A 16,877-nucleotide genomic window follows, 5' to 3' on the forward strand; every position below is an offset into this window, starting at 1 on the left:
TTGACTTCTTACAGAGTTGGTTTCCTTGTATTTTTATCTCAAATTCCAAATTTTAACTAGCATTTACTGGGAACTTCAATGTTGAAGAGCGTATGACAGTAGAAGGGCTTTTGTTCATATAGCAGTTTTAAAGTCGGAGTGCATCCTTGATGCTATACAGTACTTAAACCCTTATTTTTAATGTTTAAAAAATATACCTTAGCAGAAGCAAACTAAATGTAATGGTGTTAATTTTTTTCCTTAATTGCTAGTAGGAATTTTTTTTTAATGTCCCACTGTTAGAATTTGAGTAGATGAAGTGGTGTCTGTCATCCTGTTTCAGTGTATACATTTTCCATGTGCCAGGATGCAACAAAAAAATTCTTTTGCATCAACATAGATGCAAAACATTGATGCAATGCATCAAAAAAATGCTAGTTTGTATTTAATGAGAAGATGCTTTACACTGTACCTTTTGGTATTTTTTGGAGAAGTTATTACATTTGATCTATTCTGAAGCTGTTAATTTTTTTTTAAATAAAAAGTTACAGGTTTCATACTGTCTTGTTCCTATTATAACCACCTGGGCAATATATTGGTTATGTGAATTTTCCGATATCCTTCAAGGGATTCTTAATGATTATTTTCTTATTAAATGTTCTGAAGAATATACCAAAAAGCAGCCTAATTTAAAGAGGGCTTGCATTCATTGCCCAGCTTAATACCCTGAAAATTAAGCACTTCTTGGAGTGGCATTGTATAAGATTACTTGCATTTAGATCCGTCACTTCTTAATGTATTTTTCAATAGCACCATCTAATTTCCTGGGTTCGTGTCATTATACTCCCAGATCCCTTAATCTGCCAGCCCAAGCACTGGATTTCATGTTGCTGTGACATGTCATGCTAGCGAGAAGTCGCTGTAATCTAAACCTTGTATTACAGGATAAGCGTGAACAGCCTGATAAATGACCACAGTCATGTTTTCCAGTGCCAGACTGGCAGGAGGCTTGCATAAGCAGTGGAAGTGCTGCTATTAATTGGTGGTGCAGGAAAAATAATACTGCCTGTAAATATATTTGATAAGGTGTTGAGTATGGCAAGTGCCTTGGCACCTGACTATCAGTCTGTTGTCTTCGTTACCAGCTCAGGTCTGTATGGTCGCCAGCTTCAGGCACTGTTCAGACACGCCACAGTTCCGGCTTAAGCAGATCTGTGCTTTGCCGGTGCAAGACTGGCAGGGAGTGCCACCTTTTTAGGGATTGATGACATCAAGGGGGGAAAAAACCCCATGAAGCAGCTGGTACTTTTCCCACCTAGTTCAGGTATGTGCGTTTTCTCCCTGGTTTGCTGCTGGCGTGGGTCTCGCACAGCAGCAGTGCCGGGCAGCCAGCGTGGTGTGCCACCCAGGCGGGTAAAATAGAATTTTTCTGAATTTCAGAAGGCGTAAGGGCACGACACCCGGTGTCAAGGGGAGGCAGGCACCCACCCTCGCATGCCAGGCTACCCCAAGCGAGTCGAAAAATCATGCCCGAAAAGAGGATGTTTCGGGTGTGTTTTTTTAACGAAGCGCTTTGCGCCGTCCTGGTACTCGCGGGCGGGCGGCTGCGCATGCGCACTCCGCGCTCTGTCAAGACTGGCGCCTGCGCCCTCCCTGCCGGTCCCTGGGCTTCCCCGCGCCTGCGCAGTGGAGCGCAAAGCCGGAGCGGCGGCGGCGGCGGGCTGCGGCGGCGGGGAAATGGCGGCCGCGGTGCTGGCGGCGCCGGAGGGCGGCTCTGCCGTGATGCCGGCGGGGAACGCGGCGGCTTGTCCTCCGCCACCTGGTCCCTCAGGTCCGGGTTCGTGGAGCCGCTCCTTGGACCGAGCCTTAGAAGAAGCGGCGGCCAGCGGTACCCTCAGCTTGAGCGGCAGGAAGCTCCGTGACTACCCGCGGGCCAGCGCCGCCAACCACGACCTCAGCGACACCATCCAGGCTGGTGAGGGACGCGGCGTTGGAGGGGAGGGGGTGAGGAGGGGGGGAAAGACCTTGCCCTGCCCTCGGAAGCGCCTCAGGACTGGGGGTAGCCGGTGTGGCGGGGGCTTGGCGGCTTCCCCTCAGAGACGGGTTGGGGGGGCTGGCTGTCCTCCCTCTCCAAAACATCCCCCTGAGGGGAGGGTTGGGGGGAGGACAGCCAGCCCCCCCCGCTAAGAGTGGTGCTGAGATGATCAATTTGCTGTCTCTTCAGTAAATTGCTGGATGCACGAGGAGGAGAAATTTCCTCGGTATATAAACATACACCGAAGGAAGGTTCCCCCCCCATTTCTTTTCAAGAATGTATGTGTAGAGGCGAATTCCCCCCCCTCCCCGCCGCCCCGGAGGCGATGTTTGGCATATTTTCGCCACTTGGGCCGTTTCTCCTTCGCGCTGTTGCCTCCTCCCTTTGCTCTCCGCCCTTCCTCTCCTCGGCTGAGAGGCAGGATGGAGGAGCAGTTGCAGGGTACTCCTCCTTCCTCTGCCCGTCGTGGGTCTGGCCGATGAGATCTCTCGGTTTGCTGGGTTTTTTTCTTTGTCGTCTCCGATCTACGGGTGTTTCCCATGTTGGAGGCTGCTTTAAAAGAGTTTGAGGCTTTTCTCAGTACTGCTGCTGACTGATGTGGTTTTAGCCAGGCATGTTCATGTTCTGATGTGAGTGCGTGTGCGTGCGTATACACATATATACGCACACCTCGCCATCTCTCATTTTGTGCTGTTGACAGAGGAAACCAACTTTCCGACAACGGCTGTCAGGTGTGCATATGCTAAAGACAATGGTTTCTTATGCTCTTATACTTCTGTTATTGTAATTTCTGACATCTGTAAGCAAGGTATGAAAGGTACTGTGAACAGAATCGTGTCCCTTTTAATTTTTTTCTCCTGTATTATATGGAGAAAAATATTAAGGATTTTTAAGAAATATTCTACAAAGTACAGTAATCAATAGGGCTGGGGTTTTTTTCCCTCTGCTCCTCAAATACATTCATAGGAGTAGACTAAAAATGTATACTTTCCCTGTAACCACATGTATGGAGTATATTTGCGTATTACTCCATTGAATAGAGAGGCAAAACTTGGGAAATGATGAAAGTTTGTGCAGGATGCAGAAGTTTTCTTAATATAGAGCAAAATTAGTTCATGTTTTGACTGTCTAGTTGTCTAAGTGAAGTAAAAGTAGTTTTAAAAGGTGTCAGCATGCTGTTTGTTTGTAACTTTAGTTAATTCCTATGCAGTTATTTATATTTTCTCATGTTTTGTGTTGAGTTGTAGCTTAGAAATAAAGTCCAAACATCACTTTTTGAAAGTTACCATGTTTCTTAGTAACGCTGTTGCTACACTGTCAGTTAAGTAATTCAAAATGGAGCCTCCACTCAGTATGAGTCTGACTTCATGCTCTGTCCTGTAACATCCTATTTATGCAAAAATCTGTCACTAAAACCAAAACAAATCCACAGCACCCAACCAAACCTTGAGACAACTGTGGTTTGTTCGACTTGAGCACATCTATAAACGGAAAATGTTTCTTGTTAGGGTATAAAATTTTTTTTGTTCAAAGGGTTTTCTACAAATGTAGTTGCACAATGAATGTGTAGTGGGCTAATCTGTAAGCAAATGCAGCATACACATTTGTGAGGGATTTGGGCTTTCTGTTTATAATACCATTCATTTACTGTACTCTTAAACAATTTGTGGGAATTCTTGTTTCCGCCAAGGTTCCCATCTATTGTGATGAATATTTTCATTGTAGTTGTTCAAGAAGCATTAAATGCTAATAAGCAGCAGTGCATACCATACACTTTTGTGCATTTATCATCACAATGAACCTTAGAAAAAAGCTAGAACTGTTCTTAAATTGTAAGAAGCAAAGCTTACTGGGGGAAGGATGACACACATTCTGTTTAAATTCTCTGTTTTGAAGGTTGCTGTGAATGACTTCATCTTGTCCCCTTTTTAGCGTGGTCTTTTCTGTGACTTTTTTGTTTTGAATAAGGCTGGGTAGTGGAGAAAAATCCATGCTAGCATTTCTGACCCCCAGTTTGCAGTTTGAGTGCTCAGCTACAAATTTAATCTGCTTCTTTCCCCACATCAATTTCTTTCTTCTGTAGCTTCCAACTCTTTTGTATGGGAGTAGCCACAAGTAATATGGTATAGTGTATGTTGTGTGTTAGGTGCTATAAACACTTAAAATAAACGCTTTAAATAGCCCCCTAGACTGTAGACTCCGAGTGCCTTCCTGCATCCTGTGCTGCAAAGACTCAAAACACATTATGTGTGTGTGAAGTTTCATAAAAATCATTGGAATTACTCCCAAACTATAAAACCGAAGACAAAACAATGTTTATGCAAATCTTACTCCTTTTTATGTGCCAGAACAGACACCTGTCTGGTGTGGATCATGTTGTACTGGTATTGCTCATTCCTGTTCTTGTAGTAATAAAAGTAATTGCATGTCACTGTAACTGCATCGATGTTAAAGAGGTGGGAATGAATCACATCCCTCATTAATGTAACTACTGTGCTAGAAAACCACCGTCGAACATAGCCTTAAGCCTTAACAGAATCACTGGCCTTGCCTGGAAGCTGTTGTTACTGCAGATGAACCAGCAAAGCGGGTCAGTAGGAACAGTGCATTAGAGATTAGATGCTAGATCAAGTTCAGTTGGGTGCTCTGTGCAGATTTTGAGGTTGATGATGGGTGAGGGGAGAATCCCTTTTAAGTAGATGTCAGCCATAAGGTACACTTTCAAACATTAAATCAATGGGAAGATCACATTTCTTTGGATCTTTTATGGGTTCAGAGTTGACAGTAATACTAACCCTGGTGCTCAAGCTTCTAGGTACCATTCTTAACCACTCACTAAACAATCATCAGAGCTGAGTTTCTGGCAGGTCTAACTTAACATTAGAAAAATATTTGATTCTCAATTTGGAAGGGACCCATAAGGATCATCGAGTCCAACTCCCTGCTTCTTGCAGGGCTACCTAAAACTAAACCATATGACCAGATCAGGTTTGCTGCATTTTTATTATGGAAGTTAATATAGTATTTCTGTTAGGCATCAGTGGAAAAATAAAGTTGTTCATTAATCATTTGCCTTGGTCACTAAACTTTTCACTGGGAAGTGAATTCTCTAGTAATGTCAGAGCCTCAGCTGCTTCTGGGCACTGCTGTCTTCCAGATGGTGAAGACCCACAGAAGGCTTTTTAAACCAAGATCAGTGCTCAAGGTTGTTCTCAGAAGGTGTTGAAGTAATTTCTGGTTAGTTTGTACTTTGAGTGGCATTAAGATCACGTAATACAAAATCAGACTGAAGATGGGACGGTCTATGCTTGAGAGCTTTGGAATGCATTAGTGGGAAGGTAGCTCCCACAGTGGGTGGTGCATTAGTCCATCTAACGTTCTTGTACATGTAGGATGGCTCATGTACAAGAAATGCAGTGTAATAATAACTTGGATACTGAAAGAGGGGAAGGCAGCTGTTCTTTATGCTCAACTTAGTTGGAATTTTAGGAAGTGACTCAAGCTAACGAAGTTAATTGATGATGAAGAATAAGCAAACTTCTTCACTAACAAAGCAAGGATGGCTTCTCTCTGTCTTTTATACTATTTCATTGAATCTGCATTATCTATCCCCATTTTATCTGGATTAAATTACAACCCATTTGTTCATTCCACTTTTCTCAACCAGGGAATAGGAAAAGGAAGGGCTATGCACCATCTGAGTTATATATGAAAGGAAGCACAGCTGCATTTTGACAGTGTTAATGTAGACTCTGATGTCATTAAGTAATGACAACTTTCCCGATGGCCTAAAGCATACATTGAGCAGAAAAGTTATTTGTCAAACCCTTCCTGACAGCCGTAATTACCTAAACCACTTGCTGTCTCCATTTTTAAAGGAGAAGATGGGAATATGTGGTTTTATGCAATAAAAGAAATGTCTGTTGTATGGAAACCAACTAGTGAGATAATTACATGCAGAGTACTATGTCTTGTTTCTGGAATATGTTAACAGTGAAAAAAGATACCAAGACTGAAAAAAAAGAAAAAATTGTCTGCTAATACCTCTTGAATGACTTTGCCAATACGGTATCTCTATAATTTTGTTCTTAGCAGCTCTCCGTAGAAACGGTAAAATCTGACCATAGTGTCAATAAAATTTCTATATGCTAAGTGCTTGCATGCATTTAGAAGGATTACAGTGACTATATGAGTGTTCTGCAGTAAGAGGTCTCACTGGTATTCTTCTTTCATGCCAGAAATTTAGTTGATATTACCTGATGAAATGTAAAACAGCTTGAGAAATACAGTATGGCTCATGCAGCAGCGGCCGTATTTCCCAAACATTTGTTCTTAAAGCCACAACAGCAGAGTCCAAACCATCCTAAAATTAAATAATTGTTTAAAAAAAACTTTTTGGGTTACTGTATCTTGAATGTAATTTTATTATGATATTTAAGACAACTTGGAAGGAAATGGGATTGTTCTTTGTTCAAGTCACAGGCTATTTGTCAGAAGTGTTGGTATTTATCTAAAGTTTCAGTATTAAAAATCAAAACCTAACATTTCATTAGGGTAGTTCAGAGTCTTGGGCTCAGATTTGTATACTCGCGTCTACCCTTACCAAAGCCCAAGCAGAAATACACTGTCCAGAGGTTCCAGTAGCTGTAAGGGCGAGAAGGAGGGAGGATGAATCTTTCTCCAAACTTTAGATGGTCATCTAGCTTGTTCATTCAGTTGCATTTTTTGGTCTTACCTCCTACTTGTGTCAGTCCCTTTATAATTTGTCTGCTGCTCCCTCTTGTTTTCTTTCTTGTTATGTTTCTGTTATTAGAAAGTCTGGATCTGGTGTGTTCTGTACATAAATACTGGCAATTCTCAGTCTAGGTTAATGGCATTATGTGAGGGTGGTGCTTTGGTAAATTGAGGTCAGTTCTCTTGCTGTTGTTGTTCCCTCAAAATGTGGAAAGCAGTTGACTGTCAGAAGTTATAGTTTGTTTTTGTCGAGTGGCTCGTGTTGGGCTCTGATGGAGAGCTGAGGCCTGCAGTAGTGCTCAAAGGTTCTTGGCGCACAGGCAGTCTTTGCCTAACGTTTTATAGCAACTGGGAAAGTGGAGTCTGTTGCTTCTAAGCCTTGTTGCAATAAAAGTAATATGTGATATTTGGAATGCCTTTGTTTAGCGAGTTGATCTTTTAAAACAAAACAAGAAGTCCTACAATCAAACTTTTACTACCAGTAAACTCTTCTGAGTGGTGTTCAGGATTGCATGTGTTTCTAGTTACTTCCCTAGTAGTCTTCCACTTACTTGCCTCCATCATGATCAGACTTTTATATTACTGTCTTGCCTGCATACACACTCTCAGTTACATTTTTGGAGATAACTGTAACTACATAAAAAGTGAGGAGGACAGGGATTGATAGGTGAATATATTGAGTCTTGCAGTCACATGAAGGACAAATTAGTTTAGGGAAAAAGGAAACGTCCTTGTTTTTCTCATGGTGTTTTCAGCTCTCTTCTCCTGTGGCTGTACCTATGCTTGGAGGTAGCTGATTTATATTGTTTAAGTACTCCCTCAAGTTAGTTATGAATACACAGCCTAATTTGATCCAAGTTCTACGATGATGCCAAAAGGGGAAGTTCTGTTTTCATCTCCTGCTACGCAGTCAGCACCAGCAACCATATTGCCTTCCAGCAAGCTGTTTTGTACTTATCTGGCTGAAAGCGAAGCCAGTAACTAGTTTGCAGTTGGATCACATCCTTGGACAGCTCGCTACATTTTCACGTCTGTGTGAGTGCCAGCAAACAGAAAGGGTGGAAAGGCTGTATGGGGTGATGAGAATGAGAGGGCCTGTTTTAGCAGATACATAAACTTAAATTGACTCACACTGATTGTGAAATCACACCTTAACACTATTTTGTAACCTTTTAGCACTGACTTGTTGTAAATTTCCTAATTATTTTTTGTAAAACAATGTGCTAGCCTTTGAGTCAGTGGGCTCGGGAATTTTTTCTTTTAGAGCATGGCTCATAGAGCTGAATTGCATTCAGTGAAACTTTACTGCTGACAGATTTAGATCTCATGCTTTAATTTGGCAAAATACATTATTTTATGCAAGTAATTTTAAACTGATGGTTTAGGTTTAGCTTTAGACTGCAGTAGACATAATTAGTTTTGTCAGTAGAAGAAACAGCAGTAAAGAATTAGTTACAACAAACACTGTAAATTATATAGCATGTGTTAAAAATAAAATTACATGGTAGCTAACAAAAAGGCTATAACTCAATTCAAGGGTTCTTCTCTCTTTAATAACTAATCAGGCTTGGATGTCATGGTTTCTGATGTTAGCCAAACAGCTTGAATGAATTGCAGTTGTGTATTTAGCTGAAGTCATGGGCTATGCAGTGTGCTTTCTTCTTTATCTGCTATGTCCCCCTCTCCAAAGTGGAGGGGTGGAAACACATTCATGTTAAAAGTGTCTTGGCTGTTAGACGTTGTATTAGAGTTAAAATATTGCTTTAGTTCTCTGAATTATAGATATTTAGAGAAGATGCAAAGGGTTGTACATTGTGGTCTTGTCTTTTTAGTATTGTTTTGCATAAGTTAGTATTTTTGTGTATATGCAGGAAGAGGGCCTTATTTTTCACTTTGAAGTACCCAAAACTATCCCAATAGTCCTTTAGTTCAGCCTTACTTATGATTCTACGCTACAAACCACTGCTTTCACTGACAGAGCCCAGAAGTCTCTTTAGAGTGAGGAGAGTGTTTGTTCTTTTCTAGCTCATAATGTTATTGATTTGAAATTTAAAGTATCTACAGTCATAGTCTTCTCTAAATGTAGTTTAAGCACTCCAAAATGAGGATATGCCTAAAAAAATCCCAATTGCTATGCAGCCCAGGTGTTGGCTGCTGGAACAGATTTTAACTATGGTTAAAAACCATAGTCTGCGCTTGTGCAGAGGGCAGCAGGATTAGTGAAGATCTATTCAATTTTTTTTTTCTCCCATTGTTCAATGACCCATGTGAATTTTAGTCTTTATTCTGCTTATTGTTGAAACTTAGCTCTGAATACAGAAATGTGTTATTGTTGCCTTGGGCTTTTGGGTAGTGCTCTCTATCTATTGAACAGTCTTCGAACACTGTTTTTCATGTGGTCTATGTGAAGTGAGGCAAGGTGATATTACTGCATTTGATATATGTATGAAGCTTGGAATCATAAAAAGTTTGAAAGCATTTGCTGGATTGGGTTATCAAATTCAAAACAGTTAGTACCTGAATCTTTAGAGAACCCAGCCTTAATTACAGGTTAATTATTTTTTTTAAATACAGTTCTGATTAACATCAGATACCTTGATGACTCCTCAGGAGTACTAGAAATCAAGCCCAACATTTAGAAAAATGGAAATATGTGATTAATTACTACCTTTGGAAAAATTAGTTTGAATCTTGAAGAGGAACAAAAAGTAGTATGTGGTTGTTAATTAAAGACCTGTGGACAGTAGATATGCACAGGAAGTAAGCAATTAAAGTTACGTGGGCATCTTTTGATTATAGACGATACTGTCTGCTTCATCTTTCAGTCTTATGTAAGTTTTTAACTGAGTTTTCTCTGTACAAATCAATGCCTTTTTCAGGTTACTTTTCCACTGCTGGAATTTCTAAATTCAGCATGAATTTCAGTCAGAGATACTGTCTGAATTTCTAGATTCAGTCATGTGGAATCATGCTGGCAGCCACGTGACTCATGAGGACAGTTCAAGGCTTTACATCTGTCAGGTCTCTCTTACCTGATCCAATAAGATAGCAGTAGGTTGTCATTCCATGGAACCTGTTTGTGGGGTGGGATGCTCTGCCTCGGAGTTGTGTGCATGTTTCAGAGCAGAGGAGTGATGGGATGTGCAGGTCTTGTGTTCTGTACTTGGTACTGGAGGGGATTGTACTCCAGCAGGTTGGGGTTCCTCTGTGTGTTCATGTCACATGTTTTGTCCCCAGCAATATGTTGTTATCTCAGTTCTGTCTCTTCTGCCCCCAGTTTTTTCTTCCAATTCCTTCATCCCAGCTTCCATGTCTTAACCTTTTCTTCATTTCTCATTAATTTTGCCCTGTCTCAAATGCCTCTCTCATTGCCAGCTCCACTCTTCTCATCCAAGTTGTTAGCACAATAAAAAGAGGACTAATCGGTACCTTAACGTTTGGTAGAAAATTCCTTTTAAATCTGAGGAGAACCTTAATTTTAGGGTGCTGATGAGACAAGTAGTAATTTAAACCTGCTTAATTCATTATTACTAGTATTTATGGCCATATATATTACCTCTTAGTTCAGTCATAGCCCAAGGCTTTTACTGGTCTTTGAGTTGGTGTCATACACATTGTTCTCTAGGAGTAAGAGAGTCATTGAGCACATCAATAGCAGGACAATTAGGTGCTTGTCATTACATTGACTCCAAGCTCGGCTATGGAATAAATGTTTTTGTAGAGGGCCATGACTGAATGTGATTATGAGCCATAAAATATCTGCTACTTCCTTTTATTCTGCTGGCTTGCCAAGCGTTGGATAGATTTGTGCTTAGCAGGGTAAAAAAATTGTCTTTGGAACCCATCTATGCTAAAGCAGCAGATTGATCATTTGAGCTGTAAATGTGTTGCAAAATATTAAAGTATTATATATTGCGTGGCTCTGTTCTGCTGCCATGCAAATCATATCCCGTCATTCAGGGATGCTTCTGTGTCAGAAGGTTGTTATAATTACTATTAGAAGTTATAATGTAAGAAGGAAAGCCTCGAAGCTTCACTTTGATACCCTTCACTGGTGATGAAATACTGGCTTTTCATTCTGAGCATGGTGAAGGAAATTTTAATGGAGAATACTACCCCCACACATCCCCCGTAAGTGGTACTGTTCAATCTGTCTTGTAGTTCCTATTGTCCTTAAAAACATGTGGGGTTTTTTTAATCAGCTTTTCAAATTGAATTTTCAATTTAAAGGTTCTATCATGTAATTTGTCATGAGACAATATTTAACTGCAAATTTATTACTATGATCAACTTAACACGTTTTTCTTATTTTTTTTGTTTTTAAGATACTTGCTCAGAATTTTTGTCCCTGCTGGTTTTTAATTTTCCCTGAAGGGAAAAAAATTAGCTCTTAATTTGAAATAAGAGGTGGAAGATTTTGGTTCATTTTGTTAGTGTCCAAATGCACTGCAACTATTTAAAATCTTCCTGAAGTATTACATCCTTCTTTTTCTTGGCTAATTGATACTGTGAACATTAGCAAGTGATGTTGAGTGAGAGATGTATTCTCTCTTCATGTAGAGTAAGAAGGAGGCTAGTTTTCTGTTCAAAAACATTCCTTTTACAATCTTGTTACTGTTTACCTGAAGGTTTATTTATACTACCAGAAATACAGTTTTAAGACTTTTAATGCATTTATTAAAAAAAAAAAATCAAACAACAACAAAAAAGAAAAACCAAAACCAAACAAACCTTAATATGAAGATAAAGCCATTGTTTCTTTCTGACTTTGCTTGTTATGATTTGAAGAATTAACTTTTTCCCAGGGCTATACTTTAAGATATCAAGAATGTGAGGAGTTACAAAAACACACCTGTATTGTAATTATTTTGAGAGCTTTATTGATTGTAATATGCTGTATTTTTTTTACAGATTTAACTTTTTGTGCTCTTTCCGTATCATTACATTCATCACAAGTTCCAGCATGCAGGTGGTTATGATCATGTTGAATAAATATGAAAAATTATAAGTATGAATAAAGAACATGGTACAAAGTAGTTGTATCCTAGATCTGAAACTTGTATTTTGTTTTTGAGGATACTTTTGTGGCTACAATCACCTCTACGTACCATGTGTTCTAAAAATTTATTCTTTCAGGTATTGAAAATACCGTGGCAGTACTGTATTACAGGCTGCAAAGCTTGATTGCTCTTCTTGCTTTTTTCAACAGAGAATTTTTGTTACTTAATGCAAGAATCTCTTCCAGTTCATAGAATTTCATGTAGACCAAAGTATTAAAGTACTAATAAAATAAATCTTTGAACATGTCTTTCCTTGCCAGAAATCTCTATTCTTTATGAAAGTAACATATTTCATATGTTTTTCTTGAGTTTAACTTTTTCTGCACCATAACATGCTATTCAAATTGCTATTAGGGAACAGGTGAGAGAGCTGTGTTTACTGCTGTTAGTTAAGGAGTATATAGCACTTTGAGGAGGTAAGGCACAGCAGAAGTTTTCTCCCCCCACATATTTCTGGTGCGCATGATTTAGGTGTGAATTATATGAGTAATACCGATGTGATCTTTTGAACATCTGCCTCTGCTTTCACAAATATATGCTAAAATGAGAAGTGCATCTCTTAGTCTATTAAGTTCTTTGTGTCAATGTTACTGCAGTGTAATTTCTATTCACAGTGCTGCTTCAGAAAGTGGTTAAGAAATGTCTGTGGAAGTTCCATTTGAATAACTACCAATTAGAGACTAGACCATTTAAATAGCTTTTCACAGTTAAATAAAATTAAAATATTATGCAGTTCATATTCCTTTTTCTTAAAACACATTTTTCCTCTCTGGATATGTAAACCAAAAGGCAAAAATACATATTTTCATAAATAATGCAATTGTTGTTGCAGTGCTGCCAGATTTGCAGTATTTAAATGGAAGAAGTAGTTTTACAGCTTTAAAAACTACTATTTCTATCCAATTAGCTTTTCGGACGGAAATGTGATTTTTTTAATATTTTTAAACCTGATTGTATCCTTCCCATACGATGCAGTTCTTTTCAACTCTTGACCACATTGGATATATAATAAATGGAGATACAAGGGGGTTTTGGAAGCATGCATTGCAAGCTGTAGGAGCAGATTCTGGGATAACTTGAATGAGGTGTTGTCTCCTCTGTTTTGGGGAAGGGGTTTCCTCTTCTAATGAATGTCTACAACACATGTCTCTGGGGCTTTCTCAGTATAGTAATGTGAAATGTATCTGATACCTGGCAGTTGTTGAGGTTTACAAAAGCAAACAAACAAGAAGACCTGAGTAGAATCATGAGAATTTCTCTTTGCTCCTGCATGGCATGGATGCAATGCAGTGCAAGGGGCAGAGAGGATCTCTGTAGGATCATCATGTAGGCTGGCATGGCTACCACTGCACTCTTGGAGAAGTAGTTTATACTTCTGTTTTTCTCAGCTGGGGATATTTTGGTCTGCTGAAGACTGGTGTCTCTTTTTTAATCATATTAGAAGAAAATGTGTTCACACTTAAAATAAATGATGCTTCTTAGACTTGCCGATTATATTTCCATTCTCTGCTTTTGACCTTAAAGAAATCCTTCTACTGCTGCGCTTCCCATGTCTTTGCACCTTGCTTTCTCTAATTTGTGTGGTATGTCCTGCTTCCTCACTGTTTGCACAGTGATATGTGCTTGTGTTGGAGACATTAAGAGAACTTGTTTGGTGTATTGTTTTACTTCTCAGGCAAGGTAATGTAGTTTTAAAGCTAGAAAACACAGTTTGTGCCCCATGAAGAGAGGAAGAAAAAAAGAAATCATAAACCATCCATCTTATTTGGGGCACTTGAGTTTAATTTCGTTTCAAGTTATATATTGCACATAGACTAAATTTGTTGAAAAAGGGGATTTTTTTATATGCCTTTGTATTTTAATTCCATGCCAGTTGATTTGAAACTGTCTTACTACATTATGTAATCTAATGAGATTATATGTTGTGCAGGGATGGTGGTACTTCAGGAGGAACTGGGGATGTTAACAGTTGTAAAGCTGGAGACACCCTTTTTGATAAGCAAAAATAGTTTGTGGTGTTTTGGAGATCTTGATTTGTAAAACAGTCAGACTACCTCTGACAGGTGGTATCTTCCGTGATGAGAAAGATTAAGGAACAAGAGTGTGCATGCATATTAAATTGTAAATGTAACTTTAATTTTGCTTCATGCCTGTAGTATCAGTGTAACTTCACTGTAATAAAATTTATTTCACTCCAGCTGATGTTAACTTTTTCAGGGGATGTCAAACTCCAGTAGCAAATTTTAATTTATCAAATTTTTAATCAGTTTATGGCATCTGGTGATAGCCCCCCTTCTTGCTATTTTACTCTGCATCAATGAAATGCAGTGCTCTATTTCTTTTGTGTGTAGTATTTCTTTTCACAGTTACAGCAGCTGTTTCTTCTGTGGCTGTAGTTGCAGTTTAAATGAGATGGAGGAGTTCTTGTTTGTAAAGAATGTTAAATATTTTCTGGTGAAATATAAACTAAAATGGTTTTATTTCAAATGTATTTTGATGAGACTTCACAAGTTTCTCTTTGCTTTATAGTAGCCTGAAGATTTTATTTTACTTGTGTTAGAAGTATAGATGTATTTCTGTGCTTCTAGTGATCTCAGGATAGATTTTCTTCATCATCTTGTACTTACAGTAACAAGATCAATATTACTTTCAGGGCAAGAGAAATATTCAGTACTGTCACTATTGTTATGCTTTATCATAATTTTTCTTTTTGTATGAGCTTCAAATATCCTGCTTGAGTCACATTTTCCTATCCTTACTGCTTTCTTTTTGCTGATCACTTCCATATTTATACTGAAGCTAAGTTAATCTTTTAATGCTGTGCCATTTTTATACTGTCTTTTAAAAAATGCATATCAGGGCCAATTATTTTCAATGTATAACCCTTCCATTTTGCTGTTTGTGATTCATTGGCTTATTCTTTGCTATTCAGTGAAAATCAAATTGTAATTTCAGGACTCTTAAGCTGTCCAGTACCCTTGCTACATCACAGCCCTTCACTGTTCTGTGCAGACTTCTGAAAGTTGTTAAAGTTGAATTATTTCTGTTAAGTCTCTTGATTAAAATCCAGGGAGTGACTGTTGCAGTGGAACTGTTTTCTGTGGTTTGGGGTTGGATTTGTTTAGGACTTTTTTGCGGTGCTAGAACTGCTAGTTTACCTGCTTTTTCACCTAAGTTGACTGTTGTCCCTCTATTTACCCAAGCCTGTTATCCTAGTCAGGTTTTGGGAAAAATAAATGGATTGAATAAATATTAAATGTATTTTCGTAATTTTCAGTAGCAAAAAATAATAGATGGGTCCAGAGGTTTGCACATGGACTTAGAATCTGGCAATAGTTCTAGCTCCCTTTTCAAAGCTTTTGCTTTAAAATGAATTTTTTTTTAAAGTCGATCTGTTTAGTTGGGCAATTCCTTTTGTACCTGAAGAAACTTCATCGGGGGGACTGGGGGTGGGATGAGTTCATCTACTGCACACTTCCCCTCACTGCTAACTTTGTGAAGCACTCTTGTAAAATGAAACCCTGCTCTGCTGGAACACAGTCAAGTATTTCATAAGCAGTGGGCAGAAGGCAGGGTGTCATGTTGCTGAGGAGCGGTAGTACGCTTTCATACATCTCAAGTGTCATGCTTGTGTCCATGTGTTAGCGTGTACGAAGCAGTAACCGTAACTTTGAGGTTTTTCCTTTTGGATTTTTTACACATTTGCGAATAACACTTTTTTTCATAAGATTTTGTATGTATGTATTTGTAGAGCTCTAAAAATACTAGCAGTTACAATAGTCATTGTGAAATGGAGTAACGGAGATCTCTGGAATTGGAATTCTCATCATTGTTGTTTTGCAGTGTGGGCAGTCACCAACACAGCTTTTCTTCTGTGTCTTAGTGTTTGTCAAGAATTCTTCTAGCAAGGCAAAAAGCTTTCATTCTCCTTTTTTTCCTGCTCCATGCAGTTTGTACTGAGCCGGTATAGAGTGGGTTGTCACGTGCACAAAATGTTTCTTGGAAGGAGCTGGAGGGATAGAGCCAACCAGCCAAAAACTTTCAAAGTGACTACGACAGTTTGAGATTAATTTCCATCGTGACCTCTTAAGAGCAATGTTTACTGTAAAACCTTGACTTAAGCATTTTACTGAACAGGGATGTGTTTGGTTTGGTTTTGAAAAAAAACAACTCTCTTCAGTTATAGTCGGATCAGTTTGGATTTTGGTTTATGTGTTTGCTGCCAGGGACTCATGATGTTCGTTGATTTTGTGAAAAGATGTATAAAATTCACTTCAAATATTAATTTGAGAACGTAACAATCATTGATAGGCTTCCTACTAATTTTTAGCAAGCCCAGCTTTTAAAAAAGTGAAGATGTATGAAATTGTGACCGCCAGTTCTGTAGTCCTTGATCCCAGCTAATGTCTGCATGGCATGTTTTTTACTGAAGGTGACTTTTATGGTTTCCAGATTCAAAATTTATTTCATATTATGAACATATGTTTTGGCAATTGCTGTCATTTATCTCCTCATTTGGCTGTTCTCTCTGTTTAATACGGGATATTTTCCACACATATCCTATACTGTTGTTTTATTTCGTGACACTAAAATGGCTTGTACTCCACAGATGACTTGGTAAGATTCCAGCTCTTTTTCTAGAATTCTGGCAATAATTGTCCTATTGAAAATTGCAATGCTGCTTGTGTAAAGTGTAACAGACTTTTTTTGTTAGGGATGATGTCAGCATGAGAGATGGCCTCAAGGAATCATTAAAAGAACATAGAACTTTTGACTGCTGGACTTTATTGACTTTTCTCCTCAATAAAATACCGTCCTGCTGAAGACAGATTAGTGTCTGCAGTGGTATGAGACATATTTGGGGACCTTACTGCGTAGTCTGATGAAGCTGTATCTAAGTGCTATAAATACAGAGGCACTCTATTAAAGAGCTTCAGAGAAATGCAGTAATAACAGGCATAAAATTTTATAGAAATGCTTGTCTTTGTCTGAAAGTAATTGGCCTTTTTATGTGAAATTACTCACTTTGCTTTTTAGGACCTTTGAATGTTCAGTTCTGGTTTGAGCTG

At 38.8% G+C, this 16,877-nt stretch overlaps 1 protein-coding gene across 1 annotated transcript in view; it reads left to right on the forward strand.

Annotated features, from left to right (window-relative positions):
- Nucleotides 1-1,589: 1,589 nt before the first annotated feature.
- LRCH3 (leucine rich repeats and calponin homology domain containing 3) overlaps nt 1,590-16,877 on the forward strand; it is a gene marked incomplete at both ends in the record, with an annotated part of 61,119 nt that continues 45,831 nt past the window's right edge. Inside the window, 2 exon segments of the mRNA XM_082003497.1 lie at nt 1,590-1,640; nt 1,642-1,954. Of these exon segments, the coding sequence (XP_081859623.1) occupies nt 1,590-1,640; nt 1,642-1,954 (364 nt within the window).

The sequence above is a fragment of the Phaethon aethereus genome (genome assembly GCF_964289735.1).
Source record: "Phaethon aethereus genome assembly, chromosome: 9".
Lineage (NCBI taxonomy): Eukaryota > Metazoa > Chordata > Aves > Phaethontiformes > Phaethontidae > Phaethon > Phaethon aethereus.